The sequence below is a fragment of the Carassius carassius genome, chromosome 36 (genome assembly GCF_963082965.1).
Source record: "Carassius carassius chromosome 36, fCarCar2.1, whole genome shotgun sequence".
In the NCBI taxonomy this organism is placed as follows: Eukaryota; Metazoa; Chordata; class Actinopteri; order Cypriniformes; family Cyprinidae; genus Carassius; species Carassius carassius.
This window is the reverse complement of record NC_081790.1, coordinates 6,185,519-6,212,671: the sequence shown is the minus strand read 5'-3', so window position 1 is coordinate 6,212,671 and position 27,153 is coordinate 6,185,519. Positions and strand designations below refer to the sequence as shown.

General features: G+C 36.3%; 1 protein-coding gene across 5 annotated transcripts in view; it reads right to left on the bottom strand.

Annotated features, from left to right (window-relative positions):
- Positions 1 to 27,153, bottom strand: part of LOC132116998 (probable E3 ubiquitin-protein ligase HERC1) — a 74,755-nt gene that overhangs the window by 33,444 nt on the left and 14,158 nt on the right. For 3 of the 5 annotated variants that reach the window (XM_059525967.1, XM_059525970.1, XM_059525968.1), the window contains exons 8-35: positions 27,026 to 27,153; positions 26,791 to 26,935; positions 25,785 to 25,956; positions 25,283 to 25,417; positions 24,429 to 24,594; positions 22,951 to 23,076; positions 22,630 to 22,851; positions 14,613 to 14,765; positions 14,294 to 14,426; positions 13,199 to 13,390; positions 12,699 to 12,911; positions 12,419 to 12,592; positions 11,988 to 12,099; positions 11,468 to 11,591; positions 10,610 to 10,781; positions 6,694 to 6,991; positions 6,532 to 6,610; positions 6,397 to 6,445; positions 5,145 to 5,383; positions 4,865 to 5,062; positions 4,588 to 4,708; positions 3,132 to 3,372; positions 2,681 to 2,835; positions 1,911 to 2,170; positions 1,713 to 1,817; positions 1,451 to 1,618; positions 1,131 to 1,370; positions 82 to 165 (exon numbers count right to left, since the gene is read on the bottom strand). In XM_059525967.1, the coding sequence (XP_059381950.1) occupies positions 82 to 165; positions 1,131 to 1,370; positions 1,451 to 1,618; positions 1,713 to 1,817; positions 1,911 to 2,170; positions 2,681 to 2,835; positions 3,132 to 3,372; positions 4,588 to 4,708; positions 4,865 to 5,062; positions 5,145 to 5,383; positions 6,397 to 6,445; positions 6,532 to 6,610; positions 6,694 to 6,991; positions 10,610 to 10,781; positions 11,468 to 11,591; positions 11,988 to 12,099; positions 12,419 to 12,592; positions 12,699 to 12,911; positions 13,199 to 13,390; positions 14,294 to 14,426; positions 14,613 to 14,765; positions 22,630 to 22,851; positions 22,951 to 23,076; positions 24,429 to 24,594; positions 25,283 to 25,417; positions 25,785 to 25,956; positions 26,791 to 26,935; positions 27,026 to 27,153 (4,604 nt within the window). The remainder of the gene's footprint in view (positions 1 to 81; positions 166 to 1,130; positions 1,371 to 1,450; positions 1,619 to 1,712; positions 1,818 to 1,910; positions 2,171 to 2,680; positions 2,836 to 3,131; positions 3,373 to 4,587; positions 4,709 to 4,864; positions 5,063 to 5,144; positions 5,384 to 6,396; positions 6,446 to 6,531; positions 6,611 to 6,693; positions 6,992 to 10,609; positions 10,782 to 11,467; positions 11,592 to 11,987; positions 12,100 to 12,418; positions 12,593 to 12,698; positions 12,912 to 13,198; positions 13,391 to 14,293; positions 14,427 to 14,612; positions 14,766 to 22,629; positions 22,852 to 22,950; positions 23,077 to 24,428; positions 24,595 to 25,282; positions 25,418 to 25,784; positions 25,957 to 26,790; positions 26,936 to 27,025) is intronic. The other 2 variants (XM_059525971.1, XM_059525969.1) reach the window with 2 other exon arrangements.

The following is a 27,153-nucleotide window of genomic DNA, read 5'->3' as shown; positions in this document are numbered from 1 at the left end:
AAAGTTGAATTAGAATATATTATATAATTATAATGTAACAATTTAACCAACAAAAGTGGTGTTGAGGTTCAAGAGGCTGACCTTTTCTCCTGGGTTGCTGCTGTAGAAAAGAACACAGGGGTAGAGCTCTGTGGCATCCACTCCTTCAAACGCTAGCTTGGACTCCTACACATAAAAAAAAACACTTCATTTTTCAGCTTAACCCATATATTTCCATTTTAGGTTCATTACTGTTTTTGCATTATCATTTTAGTTTTGAAAATTATTTTCCATGTGAATGGAGCGTGAATTTAAGCTATTGTATTACAAACATTTTGTTTGCATTGTATTTCATATTGTCGCTTTGTGCATAACTTCGTAACTAGTATATTTTATACAGAATATTCAGCAAGAAATAATGTAATACAGGACTTAATTTAAGTTGTTTGGATTTTATTGAAGTTTTAAAAGTATTCATTTTCTTAGAATTAACTTAACCAACCAATGCAATTGATGAATGAAAAATAAAGTTTTTACAAACCTTTTTCCTTCAAAATAATGCACACATAAGCACTGCACACATTTATTAAAAATAATATTAAATCTATCATACTCTTAATTTGTATTTCATTCCAACTTTAAATGTTCTACTAGCTTATAAATCAAGCAACACTTTTTGATAGTAATTATAATCCATGTATTATTGTACCTTAAATTAGTATTGTTAAAATTAGCTTGTTAAAAATAAATAAATAAATAAAAAAAACACACACATTAATAATAATAATTTTAAAAAATCATATAGGTTAAATCTGTGATTTGTCCATTTAAAATTTTACTATATTCCATAGACAAAGTTGATTTGGGATTCATATCAAATTTTGATATTGAAGGAAAAAAAAAGAAAAAAAAACTGCAGTCACGTGGATTTCAGTATTTTTTGTATTGTATCTTTGTCTATGAAATACAGTTATAAGAATTTTAAAATAGACAGATCACAGATTTAAACTATGAATTTGTTGCATTAAATGTGTCGAAAACTGTAATCACTTTGCCGAAAAAACTAAAACAAATAATCGTTCACAGAACCAAATTAAAACCAGTAGGTGTAACAGGAAAAGCATTCAAACTAAGGTCATGAACACACTGACCCTGTTGTTTTTGGCGAAAGAGATCGTTCTGGCCTCCATGTCTAGGATGCAGGTGATGGTGTCGCCCTGGGTGAAGGAGGGCAGAGCTCGGCTCAGCTCTCCTCCGTGATACAGGCTACCGCTGTAGGCCCGGTACAGCCACATGTCTGTGGTGGTGCGATGGTTGTAGTCCCGGATGGGCCATCGGGACACTCCAATACATGTCCCTTCATTTCCCCTGTTCTCCTTAGTGATATAAAACTAAGAGATGGAGACAAAAACATTATAAAGCACAGCCTGTAAAAGACAAGGGACATCAGTGACTGTATTTGTATTGTTACCTTCCAGATGAAGCATCCAGATGTGATAGCAGTGGTGGCCAAACCATACCCCTTCCCCCCCGAGCCATGCGACAGTACATTCCCGCTCTCCAGAGAACAACAGATCAGTTTATGAGGGTCGAAAGAGAAATCACCAATAGGAATACATTCATCTTCATTTCCGCTGTCCTGGGGGACAAGTAAGAAAAAATCGAAAATGCATGGACACAAATACGATTGGGTAAAATTTGTACAACAAACAGAAAAAGATGTGTTTAAATACCCTATTGGAGTTCTCCAAAGTTCTCTCTTTTTCTAAGTTTTTCCTCAGGGCCAAAGGTTCCTCCCACATGTATGTGGACAAAAGGCTAAATAACTGATCAACAATCTGAAAACAAAAATGAAATGGTAAACTCTTATTTAGTCCACCAATAATTTAGTGTCAGGTGCCCAGCATTGACTAAACCACTTATTTTCTCACCTGTTTTATGACAACAGGGTCTGAACAGGCAGGGAGAAGAGCTTCCAGAATATGGAAGGCCAGCAGCTTCGTCCGCAGGTTGTGGAAGTGTGGATTTTCAGAGCTGCATTTGTACGAGATTATTGTCATCAGTGGATCAATCCACTTGACAAACGCAGAGACTCTTTTGGCAACCCTTAAAGACAAAATGCGTCTTAGGAAGACTAGAAAGTCAGCAAGCTGGGACTCCACAACCCTGCTGCTACGAACTAAATCTGCACCTAAAAAAAAAACAAAATAATATATATAATAGTTAGAAACTGTATATGTATATAAATATATGTATATATGTATGTATATATATATATATATATATATATATATATATATACACACACACACACACACACACATACATACATACATATACATACATATACATATATATATATATATCCCGTCAAACAATTAACTGCGATTAATCACATCCAAAATAAACGTTTTTGTTTACATAATTACATATATTATATATTATAATTTATTATTATTATCACAATTAAATGTAAATTACAAAATAGTTCATTAGAAATAAAGCTATTATTTTTTTATTTTACCTACTCATTATTAAGCATGATAAATAAATAATAAAAAATTTAAGTAATTAGTTAAAAAATTTTTACAAAAAAATGTCAATATGCAATGACAAAACAATAAGATTAAATGTAATATTTATGACTAGTGTTATATAAAATGTTCATAAAAACACTGAATCTTGTGCTGAAATGACTGACTTTCTTGTTTGGAAGGTTCTTCATGGATGTGCTCTGTGGAATCCCTCTCTAGCACCTCCTGCTCCCGGACTGCATGTAACAATCCCTGCAGCTGCTCGCTCATTACATCCATGAGAGCCTGGGACACTTCCAATGGCAAGGCCTCTTCACAGGAACTAGAGAAACACAGTTTTATTTAACTGCAGCTGTACAACCTAGATTGTCTGCAGCCAGGTACTGTTGCTCTTATTGGCAGTCGGGATGTTTGTTCATACCAAAACATCCATATGAAATTATGTTTTGGAGTTTCTTTACAATGCAGAACTGTTAAATTAAAGCAATATTATGATGAAACAAGAATGCTTTGAACACGATTATATAAGGCATCAGTTTTCAAAATGTGAGGTTTTGAGAGCATGTCATGGGAGGCGTTCTCCTGTTCGGCATTTAATTATAAATTTTATAATCTCACCTGGCCGCTATGGCAAATATCTGCAGGAGTCTGGCAGCGGCCAGCTTCACCGCCCCACCGAGCTGCATGTGACCGGACATGGAGGCGGCCAGCCAGCGCTGGTTCACCAGCACACAGGTGTTATCAGTCAGTGTGGACAAGATCTCCAGGACGCCACATTTAATTATCACCACCAGATCCACCGGCTGATAGTGGAAGTTCAGAGCGAAGACTGTGGCTAACAGCAGGTGCTGATAAGAGCCTGAAATGAGACAAATCTATGTTAAATCACTACTTAATTAAACTGCCATATTATTAGAGTACTTAGACTATGCCAAACTATAAAATATTCAAACTAAATTTTAACCACAAAGCAATATCACAAACTAATGTCTATTAAATTACTTGGTAATGATAATATTACGAAAACTAAAAATAATTATTTTAAATGGAAAAATACAAATAAAATGTAAAGATAAAATAAACATCAATATTGATACTATTTCCCCTTGTTTATCCAACTAAGATATGAAAAGTGCATGTGCATAGTACAGTAGGCATTATATATTCGCTATCTGGCTCGGCTCGGTGTTCATCTTCAGTTCTCTCTTCACAGCAGTTCAGTCAGTGTACTGTTTGAGTAGATTGAATTACTCCGGGATATTAGTTTGTTTGAACTCAGGGGGAGTGTCAGCCACATTAAAAAAGTTAACAGCTTAAGTCATTTGTGGATTAATGCATATTGGAGACGCGAACCGTTTCAAATGATTCAGTTCGATTTAGTGAACTGGGTCAAAAAGATCTGGTTACATCGTGTGATTCGTCCGCGAACCGGATATGACAAACTGCTTTGTTTTGAACTCTCTCACAACAGACACGGAAGAGAAGACAATGCTGAATAAAGTCGTAGTTTTTGCTATTTTTGGACCAAAATGTATTTTCAATGCTTCAACAAATTCTAACGGACCCTCTGATGTCACATGGACTACTTTGATGATGTTTTTATTACCTTTCTAACCATGGACAGTATACCGTACACACAGCTTCAATGGAGGGACAGAAAGCTCTCGGACTAAACCTAAAATATCTTAAACTGTGTTCCAAAGATGAATGAAGGTCTTACGGGTTTGGGACGACATGAGGGTGAGTCATTAATTACATAATTTTCATTTTTGGGTTAACTATCACTTAATAACATTATTTACCCTGTTATTTATAGCTGCTCGTTATTAATAAAAATAAAAATAAAGTCAAATTATATTAGTCGAACATTTCAATTATAAAATATTTAGTTAGATGTAAATATCAGTACCATTTTCATTATTTGGATTATATGCATTTACATAAAAAGTATATATATAAAAAAAAGTATTTATATAAAACTAAAAATGGCCATTAAAAATTAACTGGTTTCTAAAATATTTTTTTGTGTGCATTTAGACAAATGCTACATGCTCGAGTAAAAAGCATTACCCACCAGCCTGTTCTCTTTCTAGCACCACTTTCTGTCTGAGCACACGCACCAGTTGCTGGTACAGCGTGTGAGCTGCAGACTGTAACTCCCTCTGAACACTGATAGGAGCCGACTGAGTCCCAGCCTAGACACAAAACAACATTTCAAACATCATACTTCAATGAGAATATAGGCCTAATCTATAAGGGAGATGTTCAAGTCAAGAAAAAAAAATCATGCATGAAATTTGGAAAAAATTGTGATTTGTATTTGAGGAAATGTCATTATCAGTGTGTCTTACGGTGTAATGGTGAATCTTGTTGTTAGGTGCTGCTAGACTGCCAGTGATCGGGTCTCCCAGACCAAAGCAGCCAGAGAGGAACTGCAGCTGCACTGACTGCAAGAGGCCTGGAAAACGAGGAGGCGCCAGAGAGCTGACACTCTTTTCCTCCATCTCTGACAGGAAGGAGGAAATCTGACACAAGGCCTCCAAACGAACCTGGATGGAGGGTATGAAAACAACTGTGATGTCTCTACATCTAGTTATTGAAAGTAAAATGGACCTGAAATGGAGATGCCACCTGAGCTCTTTGGTGTTGCTGTGCCATGGCTATGGTGATGTCTTTGGGATCCACATGTGCACCTCCATCTTTGTCCACCAGAGAAGAGGTTCGAAGGATGCTCCTACACAGGAAATGGAAGACCTGGCCCAGGATGGGTGTGCCACCTCCGTCCGGGCACAGCACAGTAGTGGGACTGATGCACTGTCGCAGTCGCTCCCAGGCATCTTTCATGATGCCCAAAGAACAGAGTGGAAGGCCTTGCAAGAAACAAGGCTGATAAGCTCAGAGGTGTGATATTTAAGCAAACTAAAACTGATTATTATAGTTTATGTGAAAGAAAAGAGAGAGGAAAAAATGCAATGCGAGTTATCAGACAAGCAAGATCAAAATGAGATGTGTGGGATCAGATGTGTGACAAAACAGAAATTAGATTAGACATGAGGGAAGACATGAGATTAGAAAGGCAAGATATCAAGCAGTTGTGAGATCAGACATGAGAGAGATCAGATATGTGAGATCAGACCGGTGCAACGTAAGAGACTCATTATTTGATATATGTGAAATCAGACATGCAAGATGTGAGAAATCAGAAATGAGAGATCAAAGATCTGACATGCGAGATCAGATTGGTAAAAGATAAAATTTGCAACAAATCCAATATGTGTGAGATCTGATATGTAAGCTATTTGAAATCAGATTTGAGAATGCATACATGTAAGATCAATATGTGGGAAGTTATGTGAGATCAGACATGCGAGACTAGAAACAGAAAATCAGACAGTTGATAAAAGACATGGTAAAAAGTTTAATCAAATAACTGAACTGTGAGATCAGACAGTTAAAACGAATAAAAGTTGCAAAATACCCACAATATCTGAGATCAGATATTAAAGATGTAAGATATGTGAGATCAGACGCAAGGAATCTTACATATGAGATCAGATATGTAACACATCAGTTAAGTTAAATGAGATGTGAGATGACAATAAATATTAGAAACGTGAGATCAGACAGTTGATATCAGACATGTGAAAGATCAGATGTTAAATATCTGACATGCAACATTAAAAGATTAAAGATGTGATGGTTAAAGATAATGTTTGATAATATATGCAAGATTAAACACATGAGAAATTACAAACTATAGATGTACTATAGGCGATATCAGTCATGTAAGAGATGAAACATGCAATAGATCCAATATGTGCGAGATCTGACATACGAGATCAGACTTATTACAAAATAATATGCTACTTCATACACCACTCACCAATTTTATTTTTGAATGACCCAGAGTAGCTTTTAGATTCATCTGCTGTCTGTGACAAAACAGATTACAAATAACAAAATCAAAAAATGAATTCCCTGATATTAAACTAGGGGGAAACATAAGAAACATAAATACCTCTCTCTCACTGAATCTTCTCTCAGAAGATGAGTGTAACTCCATCTTTGATCCTAATGCCTCACAGTATGGTGGAGATCTATGTAGTGAAAGAGATATATCACTTTCAGATTTGTTCACACCTGCACATGCAAATGTTTTGTAATCGCAAACAACACAAACCTGGCCAAGCTGCTCTCACTGGGCGTCTGTGACGACACACTCTCCTCCTGCCAAGCAGCTCGGACACCCAGCAGCAGGAAAAGGCAGCGTGAGACCAGCAGGTGGCAGGCTGCTGGGAAGGACAAGCCCTGGTCGCTTATGCTGTGGTGGTCCCAGGGACGCTGGGGGGGCTCCCTGTCTGGCGTCCCAGGGCTTTCAGTGCTGCTGGGTAACGTGCTAGTGCCAGACGACTCGTACACAGTCTCGTTCTGTTGGAGCTGCATGGCCTCACGGGTGGCCAGGAAACACTGCAGCACCTCTGCGGGGTGGAGGACACAAACAAATAGATCACAATTACACAATACAACACCAAAAATAATCAGGACTTGTACTGTTAATTAGTGGTCGAGCGATACTGTTTTTTTTGCAGCTGATGCCGATATCTTGGAAAGCAGCCGATATGTGTGTGTGTTTGTGTGTGTATGTATATATATATATATATATATATATATATATATATATATATTAGTGCTGCAACGACGCGTCGACGTCATCGATTACGTCCACTACAAAAAAACATTGACGTGCGTGAAATGCGTCGACGCATCACACTGTTACATCTCGCGTAATGGCAAACTGGGAATGGAGAAAGTTGCATTCTATCAAAAAAACAGAGACCACTGTTATCAAAAGAATGGGAATACTTTAAACAGAGGCCAAATAAAATGGCCCTTTTGTTCCCTTTGCAAAACCGATATGGTGTACCACGGCAGCACAAATGTGATGCACGAGCACCTCAGAGGAAAACATCCTCCAGTGTTAGGGTGTGATCTGGTGACCAACTTCCTGGTTCAGGTCTCTGCTGCAGATGTGATGGAACGACCGCAGCAGTTTCGGCGATTCTAAAATCACAAACTGATGTGATATTATTAAGTGTCTAATAAACGCAGACTTGCTCATTGCATGATTCTGATATTCTTGTAAAGATCACAAGTTATTGGTATGATCACCCGTAGCGGCTGAAGTAAGGATAAAATAAAAAATAAAGTAAGTCTGTGTTGGCGCTGCTTTCGAAACACGCGTTAGGGGCGTTCACTAGGGCTGCACGATATTGGAAAAAAATGACATTGCGATATTTTATTTTTCTGCGATATATATTGCGATATGAAATCTAATCAAATTTTTTTTACAAACAAAAATGGGGTGAGCACACTAACATTCTCATTTTAAATTATTTAAATATCGACACTATCGTGTCAATTGATTAATATGCGCGAGGGAGAGAGAGCAAGACAGCGCTCGTGTTGTTTGAAGACAGTCTCTCTCTCTCTCTCTCTCTCTCTCTCTCTCTCTCTCTCTCTCTCTCTCCCTCTGTCTCTCTCGCGCTCTCTCTCGTGCGCGCTCTCTTTCTCTGCCCTGTCAAAACTTTCACTCTATGATGGTTAAACTGTGCAATTAATCCGCGAATCACATTCGTCAAGGCCCGGGGAGCAGCTGGCCCGTACAGTTAATAAATAACAGATCAACTACGACAACCTACATCGCACATCCTGCGATGTGACTATCGTGGATTCGTACATCGCGATATTGATGCTTAAACGACACATCGTGCAGCCCTAGCGTTCACATATCGCACCTAAAAACGTGTGTAAAATGCTAGTCGCACCGCTTTCTCCTTCTTTCCAAAGCGCTCGGGCAGTTGCGCCCCTGGGGCGTCTGCCGTTGCTAAGCAACCATGACGTGCACTCTCCATGAAGACGCGGAAACTTTAGCAAAGGATAAATGGATTTGCAGCACTAATGGAATAAATGGAAATCGCTTGCAGTAGCTGCGCTACTAAATTTATTTCAAAATGGCAATCCATATACAGCTATGATCAGCTGTTCCCTCATCTTAGCTGAGCTTTCAACGTTGTTACGGGAAAGGATAAAACTGATTGGTTAGTTCTTGTCACACGACCCGCGGTGCGCTTGCGGCATTCTGAAAAGTTGAGATGTTTTTAACTCGATGCGGTGCGAACGCGCCTGTTTTCACGTGCGCGTCGCGACCGCGTCGCTTCCATTATGAGCACGCATTCCCACGTGCCTACATTGGAAATAACGAACTTGTGAATATGTGAACGGCCCCTTAAAAGACAGCGCGCCGCGAGACAACAGTCACAAACCACTGAGCTACCCCGAATCAGCTCCAGATCTCTGGAAACCATACTAAACCATAGCAGAACCCTGACTACATTTTATGGTTTGTGATGCTAAAGAACATTTCATGACGTCTCAGACAACTGTAAATTTGTGGCTACTGTGGTTTAATTATAAACGCTATCGTAAACTCATATTTACCATAGTAAAATAATTTTCTTTGCCTCTTTATTTTTGTATACTGTAAAAACTTCGACCACATTGGTTGAAAATGAATAAAGGTTGAAATATTATATTAGAAGTATTTTTTTGTAAAGTTATCCAAAGGATTCATTAGCTAATCACAAAAAAGAACATTAGATTAATTATTTATTGTAATAAAAATAATCGTTAGAGTAGTCGACTAATCAAAAAAATAATCGTTAGTTGCAGCTCTAATATATATATATATATATATATAAATATATATATAAATATATATATATATATTATATATAATTATTTTATTCATATTTAAGAAATTTTAAATCATTTGACAATGGATTAAAAAACTAAATGTGTAAAATAAATATACTTTAGATGACAAAGTATTTTTCGCAAATAAATAAATATTTAACTAAAATATAATTAAAAAGGATGTAACCACTGTAACTAACAGGGCACTCAGTATTCTGGGAAGTTTGTGTGCATTGGGAATATTATTTCTCAAATTAAAGTCAAGGTAACACTCATTTTACTTACAGCACACAGTGAAAATGACATAAGCGCAGCATAATTTGAAATAACGTTTAAAGTTTAAAGCATTCAATTAACATGGGCCGATCGTCACACAGAGAACACGCGATCATGATGGATAAAAAAAACAAAAAAAAACATTCACACTTCACAGGATCTCACAGTTTGCACGGTTTGTGGAATTAAATATTCATTAGTCATTCAAAGATTTGTTTAAATGAAATAAATGCGTATTTGCTTAATGCTGGTGGCAAACGAGAAAATATTATGTTTGCCTTTCTATTACTAATAATATAGAAGCAATCGTTATAATACTCTTGCATATTAGAAAAATGCCAAATATTGGCTGATATATCGGTCAAACACTACAGTTAATTAAAACTTAAATCATTAAAACATTTTTATTACTTGAAATAAAATATAAAAATTTTAAATAATAAGAACTGTTTCCTTGGCAAAATACATTTAAGCACCAAAATAATTAAAGAATTTAACTCAAAAAACGATATATATATATATTTATTTATTTATTTTTTAATGTATAATACATAATTTTAAAAAAATTATTAATTAAACCTGAATATATAAAATTTTAATCAAATTCAAAATATAAAAAACATAAGTGTATAAAGTGTATAAACTGATATTAAAATTACACTGACCATGCTAAATCTATTGATTACATGCAATCTTAAATGTTTATGCATAAGATATAAGTATCTCAAGACGTCTTTTTAAAAGTTGGACTATTTAGAACAATGACAAAACGGCAAAGTCCTGACAAAATCCTACTTCATGTTCATATTAAAATACAAATCAAAAACTGCAAATGTCCTGTGTGACAATGTTTTTACATATATTTTAATACAAGTGTACTAAGTGAATCATTCAATTAAAGAATAAAGTATGTATTTCTAGTATTTAATCCCAGAACTGTGGGCCCCAAAAAAGTGGGTTAGACACAACAACGCTAAGATACTGAGACAAAGAAACATCTGATTCATGTTTCAACAGAAGGACACACTTGCTCTGTGAAGGAAGAACACAGAAAGCAGCGTGTTTACCCGGCAGGTACATACTGCTGATGCTGGGCGTTTCCTCCTCTAAGGGATCGTCTTGGTTGTGTTCGGCTGTGTGGGGTGTCTGGCTGCTAGGATCTGGGTCTCTTCCTGTCTGCTCTCCAGAACTGCCCACTTCCTGCCTCTCCTCACTGGGACTCTGAGAGCCCAATGAAGCCTGGACATGTTGAAACACAGAGTAACAGTGATAATGTTGGTTAATGTTAATTTGTCCCTGGTTAGTGTGAATCAGCATAAAGAAATTGGGAGGTGGGGAAAGTCATTATATAATATTTTATTACAAGTAATTTTGTCAAGTGTAGCAAAAAATAGTTTCAAACTTAAACCCAAGTTTATTATCATGTTTCTAAAGTGTGAGTGCATAAAACATAGGCCATAATATAGTAAATAAAGCAAGGAGTCTCTTATGCTCACCAAGGCTACATTTAAATATAAAAATGCAACAATATTTTGAAAGATTACCATTTAAAATATCGGCTTTATATTTGAATAGATTTTCTGGATAATATTATTACATTTCTTTCCAAAACAAGAGCCAACAACTACTGACTGATTTCAATATAAATAGATAAATGCTGTTCTTTTTAACTCTTTATTTATCAAAGAATTCTAAAAAAAAAAATCACAAGTTCCAAAAAAAAATTAAGCACCACAACCGTTTCCAAAATTAATAAATCAGCATATAAGAATGATTTCTGAAGGATCATGTGACACTAAAGCATTTTAACTTTTTTTAAAGTATATTAAAACCGTTTTATAAACCGCATAAGAGCATAAATAAAAATCCTTCAGATTCAAAACTTTTAAACAGTAGTGTATATATTGTTTATTGATGTGTTTTACCTGTTTGATGGTAGTTGTCTGGACGCTGGTTGTGTTTCCTATGCTCTCTTTATAAGACAGCAGAATGCTGCGGATTTTATACACCACCTGATATATTTCAATCAGCACCTCACAGGGCTCATATCTGCAGTCAAACACACACACACACACACACACACACACACACACACACACATAGTGTTTAAACTATTGGTTCATCCCAGCTGCTGCTACAGAAGGTTGATCTGGATATTCATGACTGTCAATTCATATTCACTAAACTCTCACTCTTACAAATGAGTCATTATGGCTGAGGAATTTATCGTGTGAGATGTCCCGCAGTACAGAGAGAGACAGGCACTGACACTTTAATATTCACATACAGAGTCATTCTTTAAATAGAGCATATATTTATTTAATCTGGGTCAACTAATTAAAGAGTTCATTACACTATGGCAGAAGGGAGACGTGGGAAGACAAAAGGTGTTCAAGAGATCTAAACGAAGAGAGAGAATGAGGCCGAGGTGTGGATCTCACTTACTTATCCTGCCAGTAGGCTTCATGAAGGCCGGCATGTTTGAGCAGAGCAGCCAAACTACAGCGACACGCCGTCTCTAACAGAGAGTCTCCCACTGATCCACTATTGTCCCAGTCTGGGTAAAAACACAGATGTGAAGGTCAGTACTTAGACAGGTACATGATGATCGTTCACAGTTCTTATGGTGCAAATAAAATCAGGTAATTCTTACAATATATATAGGCATAGATTTGTATAGGTAGAATCCACATTCCAGCTACAAATGACAGATCGGTTTCATTCTATAGTCATAGGAACTATCAGAATGTTCCTCGGGTGCAAAAGCCACTTATCTAAGTATCTGGCTTCAAAAAAGTACGTAAATAAATGTCTTGCAATATTTTTACCTTCTTTTCATATTTTACACACTTAAACAAATCCTGCCCATCTCTTACCTCGACTCGCTGCATACTCCTTCATCTTCCTCCAGAGGGCACTGGCAGGTTCTCGTAGGGAGCCAAGAGCGAGTTCCACGAACGTGGTGTTCTCTTCCGACAGCCGCAGCTCGGCTAGTCTTACGTCTCCACAACCCATGAACACGGCCTCAGTCAGCCAACCCATTGCCCAGTCTATAGGATAACATACACAGATGAGTATTTATTTATCTGTATTTATGTGTGTGTTCATAACACACAACAAACAATAAGCTGTTGCCTCCTGTTGGCAGGTCATTACCCAGCTGTTCAAAGTCTATCTCCAGCCCGTTTCTCAGGAGCGGGTTACACAGCCAGAACTCTGCGGCCTTCTCCTGGATGGAAGGGGGTGGGCCCTGAAGCATACCTCCCAGGCATCGGCCAATGGCAAGAGCTACAGACCTCTCCAGGTCTAGTAGCCACGCCCAGTCTTCTGACTCTGGCAATGTGACTGGCTCAGAGGTTTCAGATGCTTCTGCAATAGGAAGTACATTTACATTTAGACATTTAGCAGACGCTTTTATCCAAAGCAACTTTCAAATGAGAACAACAGAAGCAATCAAAAGCAAAAAAAAGGGAAATAATATGCAAGTGCTATGACAAGTCTCGGTTAGCCTAGTAGAAGTAGGCCTGTGTACTGTATCTATCTTGATGATCAGTCATTTTTTAATGATTAAGTTGTTTTTGAACCGTTCAAACAATGCATTAAGGTATTCGAGATGTTTTCTGAGAATGACAGAAATACATAATTCTGGACCTTACCTTCTGAGGTTCCTTCCAGCTCCATGTCCTCCAGGTGAGCAGTGTTGGGCAGGTAACAGTTGAGCTCATTGAGATGTTCAAGCAGAGTGAGCAGGTGAGGAAGGAGGGGTTTGACCACAGCCAATGGCAGCAGGAGTAGAGAGTACATCACCTGACACAGCAGACTCCCCGCCACCGAACCAAACAGCACAGCTACAGAGAAACATATAACTCAATACACTGGGTCTGGATCACAGGGTGGCTACCAGGATTGGAGGAATGGAAGGCAAGATAAATGGATGGAATAACAGATGAATGGAGGAATGAACGGATGGACATGTGAATAACGCTGGTTAGATGGAATGATAGATGGATGGACGGATAGATAAATAGCTGGACAAATGGACAACCACATAAATGGATGAATGGATGGATGGCTGCATAAATAAATGTTTGGAGAAATGGATGGATGAATGAATGGGAGACTATTTAATGGATGGAGGGATTGATAAACAGAGAGATGGATAGATGAGCAAATAGCTGGTCAAATGGATAATACTAGATGGATGGATGGATGGGCTGATTATGAATGGCAGGATGTATGGATGGATGGATAAATAGATTGACAGAAGGGGGATGGATGAATGATAGATGGATTTATTAATAATGTTTGAATGGATAGATGGGGATAGATGATAAACTGATGAATGGGGATGAAGAGATGGATGGATGGATGGCTACATGGACAAAGGTATAGATGGAGAGATGAATAGATGGGCTGATGAATAGGGGATGGATGGATGGATGGCTACATAAATAGACAAAGGGATACAGTAGATCAAGGGAAGGACAGAAGGGTACTTTAAAAGGAGGGATAGGTTGGTCAGAAGGTTGGTTTGATGGATGGACAAATAGACAGAAAAATGGACAACTACATGAATGAATGTATGATGTAAAGATGGATGGACTGATGGATTGATAGGGATATGCATGGGCGAATTACTGCATTGACGCATGGATGGCTGCATACACAGATGGGTGGGTTGAAAATGGCTGGTGGCTGGATTTATGGATGGTTATTTTGATGGATGGATGGCCCATATTGTGTGTTCTCACTGTGTAGTTTCTCGATGACGTGTTTGTCCAGTGTGCTCTCCTCCAGCAGAATAGTGGATCTCCTGAAGGTCTCGGCTGCGTAAGGCAGCAGCAGGCACAGGTGCTTATGGAGCAGCACCACACTACTGTCATCCTATACAACAAGCAAACACTTATTATGCAGACCGCCCCCGGGTTCTGGAACAAGAATTTTTGACTAAACATGCTCACAAAACAGTATTTTATTTCTTAAAACTACAATGCATAACCACTGCAACTGGCAGCCTGTGGGAGCTATCATATGGAGTGGGTTTTAACAGGAAATGTGTCAGTGTTGTACCTCAGCGCCTGTGTGGATGTAGCAGTGGGCCAGCAGGTGTCTGTGAAGGGCTGACAGCAGGTGGTGGAAGTGTGATGGAGCCTCCGTCTGTTTCTGGGACTGACTGAACTGCTGTTTATCACTGTTCTTCTCCAGTTCGCCAAACGCTCGCTCCTGCATGAACAACCAGGAAACAGAGTGAACAGAAAGGAGAACATATTATGATTTGTGTTTTGAGTTTTTAAAAGATTTTTCTAAAATATATCACACATTAAATCCCTTTTATAATTTTATTTAGAATTTTATCTACATCAAAACATCTCAGTTGATTGGCTTTTCCTACAAGCAATTCCCATGTAGGAAGTAGGCAGAGAGCTTTAGAAACAGGTTTACATTTTTGCATACATAAATTATTAAATTAAATTAGTATTATTATATGCTACCATTCAAAACTTTTTGGTTAAGTAAGATTTAAAAAAGAAATATTGTTCACCATGGACTGTAAAACCATTTAAAATGTTACAAAATATTTATGTTTAAAAAAATGCTGTTATTTTATACTTCTTATATAACAAATAATCATAAAAAAGTATTTTCCACAAAAATATTTTCTTATTTTAAAATTGATAATGTTTCTTGAGCACCAAATCTTATTAGAGTGATCTGAAGGATCATGTGACACTGAAGACTGGAGTAAGGTTGATGATAATTCAGCTGTCATCGTAAGAAAAATATATATAAAAAAAGAAAAAGAAAATGTTACTATTTTTAATGTTTTTGAAAGAAGTTTCTTCTGCTCATCAAGCCTGCATTTATTTGATCAAAAATACAGAAAAAACTGTAATATTGTGAAATATTATTACAACTTAAAATAATAGTTTTCTATTTGAATATACTTTAAAAAATAATTTATTCCTGTGATGCAAAGCTGAATTTTCAGCATCATTACTCCAGGCTTCAGTGTCACATGTAACATCCGGTCTATCACATGATCATTTAGAAATCATTCTAATATTCTGATTTATTATGAGTGTTGGAAACAGTTCTGCTGTCTAGTATATTTGATGAATAAAAGGTTTAAAAGAACTGCATTTATTAAAAAAATAAATAAAAAAAATTCTAATAATATATATTCTAATAATATATTTTCTTTACTATCACTTTTTATCAATTTAACACATCCTTGCTGAATAACAGTATTGATTTTATTTAAAAAAAAGAAAGAAAAAAAAATTACTGACCCCAAATTACTGACCAGTAGCATATATTGTTATTACAAAATATTTATATTTTAAAAACATAGCTTCTTTTTTTTTCTACTTTTTATTCATCAAAGTATCCTAAAAAAGTATCACGTTCTGAAAAAATATTAAGCAGCAGAACTGTTTCCAACTTTGATAATGAATCATCATATTAGAATGATTTCTTAAAGGATCATGTGAAAATGATCCTAAAAATTCAGCTTTGCATCACAGAAATAAATTATAATTTAAAGTATAATAAATGTAAAAACAATTATTTTAAATTGTAATAATATATCACAATATTACCGTTTTTTCTGTATTTTTGATCAAATAAATGCAGGCTTGATGAGCAGAAGAAACGTCTTTCAAAAACATTAAAAATAGTAATGTTTCCAAACTTTTGGTCTGTATCAGGGGCGAGGCTACATAAGGGCCAGGGTGGCACTGGCCCACTTAAACTGACGGCTGGCCCACCAAATCAGAACAGACAAAAAAAAAAAAAGAAATGTGGGAAAGCCGAAAAAAATCATGCATATGTGACATACTAAACACAAACACGTACATGAAGTTTCATAAAAAAAATAACTACTGTAGAGCGAAAACCTTTTCATTTAATTGCCTTACTGCAACAGCCAATCAATAAGCTTATTAGTACTGTTAAGCCAATCGCGTATTGTTGGGGGGTGGGAAGATGAGTTTACGTCTGCTAGTGAAGTAAACTTTTAACACGCATTACACAAGACGAGCATGTCGAAACAGACATCTTTAATTATATATATATATATATATATATATATATATATATATATATATATATATATATATATATATATATATATAAAAAACAAGAACATAACCTGAAACATCAACATCAACCCGGGCTAATCGTCGAGAAAAGCAACATAGCTGATTTATCCACACTTTATGAACCACCTGCTCTGCCCTTTTTTCGGAGTAATATTGCATTTACGCCAGTTTTCGCGAAAAATAAACTGCAAATCTAGTCTTTTGCTGCTAAGTGGTACACAAAGTTTTGACGTGTCCCCCACACTTTTAATATCATGGAAATTCGTCCCCCGCACATTTTCAGAAGGCGATATGAACATCACGGAGAGCTAAGCTCTCCTGCAATGTGTGTTTCATTCATACTCGAAGCTGGAGCGCGCTCTCGCGCTGAAAGTCATAACAGGAAACTCCTAATATGGACAACAGCGTCCAGCTATCGCTGTATGAAAACAGTTGTTTTCACAGAAAAACAGACACTTTTGGAAACACGAAGACATTTAACATACGACTGCAACAATATATGGTTTTTCAACTCATCTCCAGCAGGTGATAAAGTATATGAACAATGCAGTGCTAATTGACATAGCATTTATTACAGTATAGAAACTATTATAACTTATGTGAAAAAAGTGTTTGTAGTATATAAAAAAAACATTATTATTTGTTATTGTCCAGTAGTTATAGATTTCTAAGCCAATTATCAATGCGCATATCCACTACATGTCAAGTCTCTTCTGTTCACCAAGCCTGTATTTATTTGATCAAAAGTACAGCTAAACAGTAAAATTGTGAAATATTTTTACTAGACTATTTAAAAAAACTGTTTTCTATTTGAATATATTTCAAAATGTAATTTATTGAGATTTCAAAGCTGATTTATTTTACCATCATTACTCCAGTCACACGATCCTTCAGAAATAATTCTGATATTCTGATTTGCTACTCAAAAAAATATAATAATAATAATGATAATGTTGAAAACAGCTGGGTAGATTTTTTTTTCAGGTTTCTTTGATGAATAGAAAGTTCAGAAGAACGGCATTTATCTGAAATATAATAATTTTGTAAAATAATGTCTTTATCATCACTTTTGATCAATTTAAAGAATCCTTCCTAAATAAAAGTATTAATTTCTATAATTTCTTTTCCAAAAAATATAAATTATGCTGACTCTAAGATTTTGAATGATACACTGTATAATGTTGCAAAGTCTTTTTATTTCACATAAATGCTGATCTTTGGATCCTTCTATTCATCAAAGTACACTGAAAAAAATGTACACAAACTGTTTTAAATATTGGTAATCAGCATATTAGAATGATTTGATTTCTGAAGGATGTGACACAGAAAACTGGAGTAATGATGCTGAAAATTCACCTTTGATCACAGGAAAAATGGTAAAATATATTCGAATAGAAAAGTTATTTTAAATAGTAAAAATATTTCACAATATTACCTTTTTTTTTTAGATGTACTTTGGATCAAATAAATGCAGGCTTGGTGACAGGGGCGTCACTAGGCCCCGAGCAGAGCGAACATCAGAGAGCACAAGGTGTGTCGTGAGTGCATTTATTGATAGATTGCTATGATATTACATCTGCATCGGTGCAGTTCTTTGTCATAAATGCATTGCAGTTTACATAATGTAATGTTACTGGAGCATCGGGAGCAACACGGGATGGTTCGGTTTCTCATCCAATACCAAAACGTTTCGCTGCGTTCACCTTCAGCCCTGTCACACAGTGTGATAGTTGTTTTTTATTCCTACAAAAATGAAGCCATTAACACCCATGAAAACATACTTTAGAAAACGATCATGATTTATTTTATTTATTTACTTTTTAAACTTTAAAACATATTATTTTGTATTTTGGCATTACATTATGCTGCCATGCACAGAAATGATTAAAGACACACATCATTATCTGAAAGCACTAGATGGCCCAGAGAGAGAACATCATTATTATTTTGGAGTTTTTTTGTTTTGTATTAATAAATATAGTTTTGTATTAAGTAATAATGAATCAGGAGGAGTGTACATACATATATTAGAGTAAGAGTAAAAGGGATTTGTGATTTTCTTTTAAGTACTTGATTTATAGAAGTGGCAAATTGATAATTCATGTTGTTATTTTTAATAAATAAAAATAAATATAGAACAGATTAATCATATTGCCAATAGACAGTTACATTAATACACGTTTAGCTGGTTAGTTAAATGATTTGAAATTAAATAGATTTTCACGGGGTGACTTGGTGAATAACCAACCGTATTGTTGATTACAAAGGCTAAAAAGCTTAAAAAATAAAATAATTTATATTTCATTGTTGATGGACTTAGTTACCTAGCTTTCCTGGTAGCTTTGTCTGAGAAAATGATTCATAAATCAACCTATCAGTTGACCCTGTTTACTTTCTTCACTGACAGACAAAAATAAAAAGCCTATATCAGTCAAAGCTCAGCTTTACGAGGGAAAAGACAGAGCAAGATAAAAACCGAGAGAAAAAGAGTGTGATGCTGATGAGGTGAGAAAAAAAACAGCTGCCCGCACATGGTTGTAAAACTATTGTCATCCAATTTTTTTGGCCTTCAAAACATCTTAAAATGCACATATGTAGATCAGAGAAATCAAAATTTTCTCGGGGGAGTATGCCCCCGAACCCCCCTAAAAACATCACATTTGGTACCTCAGTTATTATAAAACTGTGCCATATGCATGTTACTGGATGAATGAATGAAACTAGTTAATAATGAGCATTAGAGCATAAACTAATTTTTTTTTTACATGATACCCTCATTGGGGGCTGAGCCCCCCTAAAATGATAAATCCTAGAATCGCCCCTGCTTGGTGAGCAGATGAGACTGCTATAAAAACATTAAAAATCTTACTCTTCAAAAACTGTTGACTGGTAGGCTATATAGATTACAGAAATGTTATATTGTAATGTTTTATATATATATGTAATTTCTGTCCCCCTCACGTTTGAAAAGATGGTTACGCCCCTGAATGTAAGCAACATCTGATCGCTCTCAAAGTATAATGCTGTCAGAAATTTGGCCTTGGCACAGTAAGTTAGTGAACCAGGTTATTCCAGTTTAAAATGAACACAATTACTGAACACTGATGTCTTGCTACAGTGGTCATATAGCAGTACAATATCTATATTTGTCTTCCTTGTAGCTGCTTGTAAATGTATTTTGTTGTATATTCATGAATTTGTTGGCTAACAATCAATCACATTTACAGGGGTTAAAGTGGAAAAAAAATCCTTTTTTGGATGTTGGAGAGAAACTCCACAGACAGACTTAATTCAAATATTGACGATAATAACAAAAATACAATAGCAAGAGCTTAAAGTGCTTAAAAAAATGGTAAACAGAGTGACAACGGTGTGTCAGCTAATAGTTGGTCCCGGCTAGAGACCTGCACTCCTGCACACCCACCGAGTGCGGCGCGAGACAATATTTGATAGGTGAATGCGGACGCGGGCGGCAAGATATTACTGTGTACAGGTTGCGGGAAAATAAAATTATTTGCGGGACTCCTGCAAAGTGGAAATATGTAACAAAACACAATAACTAGAAACAAATAGACCTTTATTTATAATAAAATAAAATAGACTTTGCGGAATGGGAGGATGCGGATGATACCGTAGACAGCGACGTGTAATTCGATTCCGAAATAGCGATATATTTAAATGCCAAATTGGATGGATTAGAAGCACACAGACCGGATGATTTCCTCCACTGGTGGAAACGACGAATTTCCGAGATTAAGCAAAGTAACACGCCATGTACTTTGCATTCCAGCTAGCGCACCATCGGAGAGGGCTTTCAGTATTTGCGGTCACATACTGGAGCAGAGACGGATTAAACTGAAGCTCTCAACACGACATGATATTCCTGCATTGGCACATTAAGTAGTCATACAGTTTTTTTTAGTCAATTCAGTTTATTTTTATTTATTTAGCTAAATATTTAAAATTGGTCTATTTTGTTATTGAGGAATAAGGATATTTTTCGTTAAATGTTTGAATGAATTGCTCAGGCCCCATAAACTACTTTTCCTTTGAACATGAAATAAATCCAGGTTTATTATTATTATATAATTTATTAGGCTATATAGCCTAATTATTATAGGTATATATTTTTTATTTACATTTCTTACTTTTTTTACTGTATTTCTATGTTCTAAGATCCTTGTTCATGTTCATACTTTTAATTAAACGCAAATAAAACGAAACATTTGTTTATTTTCCGTTTCTTTTTTAAATTTATATTCAACAGGGGAGCAAGTGAAAAAAATAAAAGAGTAGCAGGCAGAATAAGCAATGTATTAAAAAAAAGAAAAACTATACTGATTTTGCGGGCTGGACGAAACTTGATTGTTTGCGGGCGGGAGCGGGAGAAAATAACATATTTTTGCGGGAGCGGGACGGAAAAATCCCCTCTACTCCCGGCAACGTCGTGGTAAATTTGAGTGCACGGGCAGCGGCTCTATGACCGGAGTCTGGTGCTGCGTTCCAGGCAGGTTTTTGAGCTCGTAAGTCACTATTTCAAACCACGACTAACGACTTTGTACCGTTCCAGGCAAGTCATGCCAAACTTTCTGAGCGCAAGGAAATGTAGCTAGATTATTAATTTTATTGCAACGTTACATTGACCTAAAATCTATTTTTCAACGTGTACCACTTGCATAAACACTGCATCCGTAGGCAGTGTTAGCCGAAGGGGCTGTCACTGTTGTTTCGCGTGCTGTGTGACGTCGGAACTCGGAGTACATCGATCTAGTACGAGTTCACGGGTGGGAAGTCACGGGTTTGATTGCCGTTCCAGTGCACTTTCACGGGTTTAAGGTTGGAAAAACAAGGGTTACGGGTTGCCTGGAACGCAACATAAATCATAACGAGCAAGCACTTTCTTACCGCTGCTGGCATAACGTTACAGTAGCTTCCTCGAGCAAATCAGGCAGAAACAAGCGGGCTCTCTCAGTTTCTTGCACCAACTGCCAAAAAGCGCCATTTATTTTTGAGTCCTTTATCTATTGCTAGGAGTCTAGGACATCATCCCCAGGCTGCATAAACTTGTGCTCCATTTTTTTTTCTCCGACAACGCTAACGTGACATTGACGTATGGGCGTCAATCATACTGTGTTGCAAGGACACGCCCTTCTCTGCTTCTGATAGGCTTGTAACGTTAGTTAAAGCTGCGTTCCTCTCATATGATTGGTAGGTGAAATAAATTGGCTCGAAAATATTAAACTGCATGCGCAGGCTCTCAAATATTATTATTATTTTTTTTCCCTCATGGCCACACGCCGGAGATCCGGCACGGTGCCGGAATACTTTAAGCACTGCATTTAACTTATCTGAACTGTATAGTGATTTTATCCTATATTGTAAAATATGTGTAATTTGAGAGTAGTCATTCAGGTCCACCCTATTCCACCAAGGTCCACTCAGTTTAAAATTTCTGACCTCGCCACTGGTCTGTACTGTATATATATATATATATATATATATATATATATATATATATATATATATTAAAATTACTATTACTAGTAATTAATATTACTCTTTTTGCTGTATTTTTGATCAAATAAATGCAGCCTTGCTCTGTTCACAATTACAAGAAAAAAAACTAATGAATATTTTAAGTTATTATATTAATTATATATTAAATATATAGTCAATTATATATTATATTCTTATATAATAACTCTTCATTATATATTATAAATTATAAAATCAACAAATTAAAAAAATCAGTGTCCAAAAGATGTCCAAGATGTACAGAGTTTGGGGTCCAAATGCCCCCAGCCAATATCTCAAATGCCAGTTTTAAAAGCATATTTCCTTTCCTAAACCAGCATAGGAAAAACCTGGAATCATTAAGTATTTGGGAAAGATGCTAATTAATATGCTAATTTAAATTCAAATCAACTGAGGCTTGAAAAAAAAGAACAACTTTGGTGTCTGACAACCTAAACAACTGTTGAACTGACTGTATAGAACCCGATGCTGAGCAGCAAGGTCTTCAGGAGCACTTCAGCCAGGTGGAGTTGGTCTGGAGCTTCTGAGCCTGAGCTAACACTTCCTGTGGGGCGGTCAGGGGTGGGCGGCAGTGCCAGTCCTGCGCTCAACTCCCCAGGTGAGCTGTATCCCAACAGGGATGCCACGTGACTCTGTTCCTGCAGGCTGTTCAGCACCATGTCCAGCTGTAGACGCTGTAATAGTTATCACACAGAATCATTAGAGGAACAGCAGGGGTTTCTCAGCAAATATTGATATATGCGCCAGACTTTAATATTGTTGTGTTTGTATACCTGTCCTTTAGAGAGGCTTTCCCAGCTCTCTGGACCCTGTGGTAACAGCGAGTGCAGCAGCTCCGTTCTCTCCCTGAGTGGAGGCAGCAACAGAGATGCTCCGATGGACAGCGTGCTCATTACCGCCTCAATACACAAACAAAAATTCATTATCATGGTGTAGGAATGACTCATATGCTGGCATTCTGACCGATTATTCAGTCAAAAAGTTACACTGAACTCTTGAAGGTTGTGAAGAGTCGTGTACCCTGCAAACTCCCTCAAAAAGAAGACCGAGCCAAAAGCTTCCATCATCTTAAGAGTTTTTAACATGTGGGCAGAACTCCAGCAAGTATTCTGATTGGCTGGAGTTGTTTACTGTTTTGTACTGTTGCCAGAAATTAAGTTAGATAGAAATTAGACAAAATACTTGTTTTGAGCCTTAAAAGTGCTGTATGGAAACAAATATATGTAAATATATAATTATTTTAACCTATAATAAACACATATAATACTCAGTTTACTTCGTGTGGGAAAAAAAATTATATTAAAAATAAATAATATAAAAAATAAAATGTATTACGTTTAATAAAAGAGTCACAGTAGCTTTTACAATGGCTACAATTTCTATTTTGCACCAGTTCCCATCAAAAATAGCTCTTTTGTTCTCTTGAACACAATGTTCTTCATTCACAAATTATTTTTACTTTTATTTATTGCAATATTTCATTCTCATGCATAAATTAAATTAGCAACTTGGATGAAAACACAGCTACTGACAAATAACATGCAGTATGCCTAGCCAAGTATAATTAGCCAAAGAGCACAATAAATCACATAATGAAACAGATATTCATAACTATTCAGCACCTTCTGCAAGCTTTGTTTCTTCAAATTTAAATTTAAGGAAAAATTAAACTACTTTTCAAAGGTTTGGGGTCAGTATGATTATAGAAAGAAGTCTTGTATGCTCACAAAGGCTGCATTTATTTGATCAAAAATACAGTAAAAAGGGTAATACAAAATATATTATTATAATTTAAAATACCTCTTTCTAATTTTAATATATTAAAAAAAAGGTTTGGATTCCTGTAATGGCAAAGCTAAATTTGGAGCTCTAGAAACATTTGTTATTATTATCAATGTTGAACACAGTCAAAGCAAACAGCTGCTTAATATTATTGTAAAAACGGTGATGCATTTTATGATGATTCTTTGATGAATAGAAAGTAAAAAAAAAAAAAAAAAAAAAAAAAAATTATTTGAAACCGAAATCTTTTGTAAATTTGAAATGTCTTTACTGTAACCTGTTGTCAATTCAATGCTTTCTTGATAAAAAAAAAAAAAAAAAGTCCAAACTTTTAAACATTCATTTTGCAAATTGTAAATTTAAATCCATGCAAATTATTCTGAATTGTGCAGAACCAATAACTGTAAGCAATACTGAATTAGCATACAATGCAGCAAAAGTACAACTAAACAACTGTTTCACAGCAGACCTGTTGTATGGAGTCTGGTACATTAGAGTCGATGAGTCTGAAGAGCAGGTTCCTGAGGGGCCGACCCTGAGCACCCAGCACTGTGGCCCCCGTTCCCCCTGCGTGGGCCAATGACAGGTGGATGGACAAGAGTTTCATACACAGCAACACAAACTGGTGATGTTCCCTGGAGTAGAAACAGAGAGAGGTTTAAAGATGAGAAGTCTAGAGTGACCTTTACGGAGTGCCAGGCCATATGCTGCTCTGACCCCATCTCTATGGGCATGGAGACGGTTATGGGCTTGTGCCAGATACCCCTGCGGCTGTGTGTGTGTGTGACATTCCTACTATAGGAGTGTCTTTCAGCAGCTGACATTGACACAGACAAAGCAGAATTTGCGCTTGCCTATGCAAAACTCTCTGACACAATGCTAGGTTGTGCTAGGTGGTTGACAGGGCACTGCTATGCAGTTGTTTAGCTATGCATGTAGTGACTTGAGAAAAAGTAAAAATCTGAAGTAGAAACTTAAAAGTCAGTGGTTACCAACATACATCACTTACCATCTTGAAGCATCAGCAGGAAAAGATCTACGATATTATATAATCTGTATGACAGCTCTTATGTAATCTTAAAGCTTGCAGTTGACAGATGTGAACTACTGACATCTGACATCGCAAATGTCTGAATCAGATTGGCATTGTCGGAGCATCCATCCATAATATGTAACGGCACTTTATTCTCCATTTTTTAGAGTGAAACAGACATTTTTAATATTATAATTTCAACTAAAAATAAATAAACTCAAAATATAACAAATAAAATCATGCAAATCACAATCCATCTGTAAATCTGAGGGTTGGTGCTAGGTGTTTACCTCTTAGAGGGGAAAGGTGCCGGTGGTGTGTCGCCACTGATATGATCACAGTAACGCTCCAGGAAACTGCGCAGGTATGTAAACGTGCTCTCCTCCAGATCCACACAAAACGGCCTGTGCCAAGCCACCAGCTGCCTGCCAGCACACAAACACACACCGATAATTCACACTCAGTCATGTCAGGAAAACAAAGCACCTGAACAGCTGTGAATAATGGAAAATGTAAATGCAATTGTATTAACACATTAGCGGTGGAACTCAAACCAGATAGAGCAATACCGGTTCTGATTTGCATAACAAATATGATAATGGTGCCGTTTCCTGTTGACTCAAACTCATTTAAGGACAAATTGGTTTTGGTTTAGATCAGAAAGATGGGGCTTTTTATTCCATTTGCATTATCCATAAACAATGAGAGAAGCAGATAATGAAATACCAAACATGAATTGTGGAAAAGCCATCAAATCTCAACTAATGAACACAGTTTTCTCTCTCTTCTTACCTGTCAGTGGGAACCGCTGTCCAGGCCAAGCTGTGGGAGGTGCCTGCAGTAATCTGCTGTATTGACACCCCTTCTAAACCAATCACTTTCTTGGGTTTGGTGACTGGCGTTGAGGTATGGCCCTGCCCACACTGCCCCATGGCATTGTTGCCCCAAGCAAACACCTCGTTTTCTGTACCACAAACCAATGAAATTACTCAAGCATTTTCTTAGAATAAACTAAATGCAGCATCAAACAAAAAAATCCCATTTTGGTGAATAACAACTTATATTTCAGTCTCTTTCTGATACAAAGCTATCAGAAGGCTTCAGAAAAATTGGAATATAGCACACAAGTTGTATAGACTACTTTTATGGTGTCTTTTTTTTTTCGTTTCCAAATCCTCTGTTTGGGATTACATGAGGGTGAGTAAATAATGAAAATTATAAATGTTTTTGGTAAATATTCCTGTAATCCTTAGTGTTGTTATTGTTAACTACAGTTAAATTTAATTTAATCTAATTTCAATAAGTCTGAAACAAAATGAAAATGTTGTCTTGGCAATGAACTGAAATAAACAAGTTTAGGTACTTAAAACTTCCTAAAACTTAAACTAAAATCCAAATAATTTAAAGCTATATAGAAATATATTAAAAAAAGAATACTGAAATAATAAAAGTAAACGGATATTAAAATAAAAATATGCAAATGCAAATTCTAAATATGTATGAATATTACAATAATTAATTAAATAAGAATAAAATACTATAACAAAATAAGATAAGAATGAAACAGCACTGATCAACAATTTATTTTTATAAAATGTTCTAACTGAATTACTATAAAATAATTTGATGATAATTTGCAATGCATTTTTTATGCAAATGAATTTACATATGGAGTGTAAAACACATCATACTCTGTAGACTTAATTTAGGAAAAATAAAATAAAATTCCTGTCTATACATTTTGTAGAAAGCAGAGTTGCCACTATCAGTATCAGAGCAGAATCTCCATCTCTCTTACCGTGAGACAGAGCGAGACAATGGCTGTCTCCACAGGAAATGTCTATGATTTTTGTGATACTGAGCTCCTCTATCAGTCGAGGTCTGAGTGAGGTGGTCTCAGACGAGCCGCAGCCGAGGCATGAGCCACAGCCCCACGCAAACACCTGCATCGCAAACACAGCAAAACACAGAGACGTCAGAATTTATATGGGCGGTACATATTTGCTCAGCGATATACGTGAGGTTGTGTATACCTGGCCAGCAGATGTCAAAGCCAGTGACGACTGGCTCCCAGCACACACTTTTCTGATAATGAAGCCATGTAGGGCTTCAATCACTTTAGGCCTGTATACACGGTTTGTGTCCCCATGTCCCAGTTTAC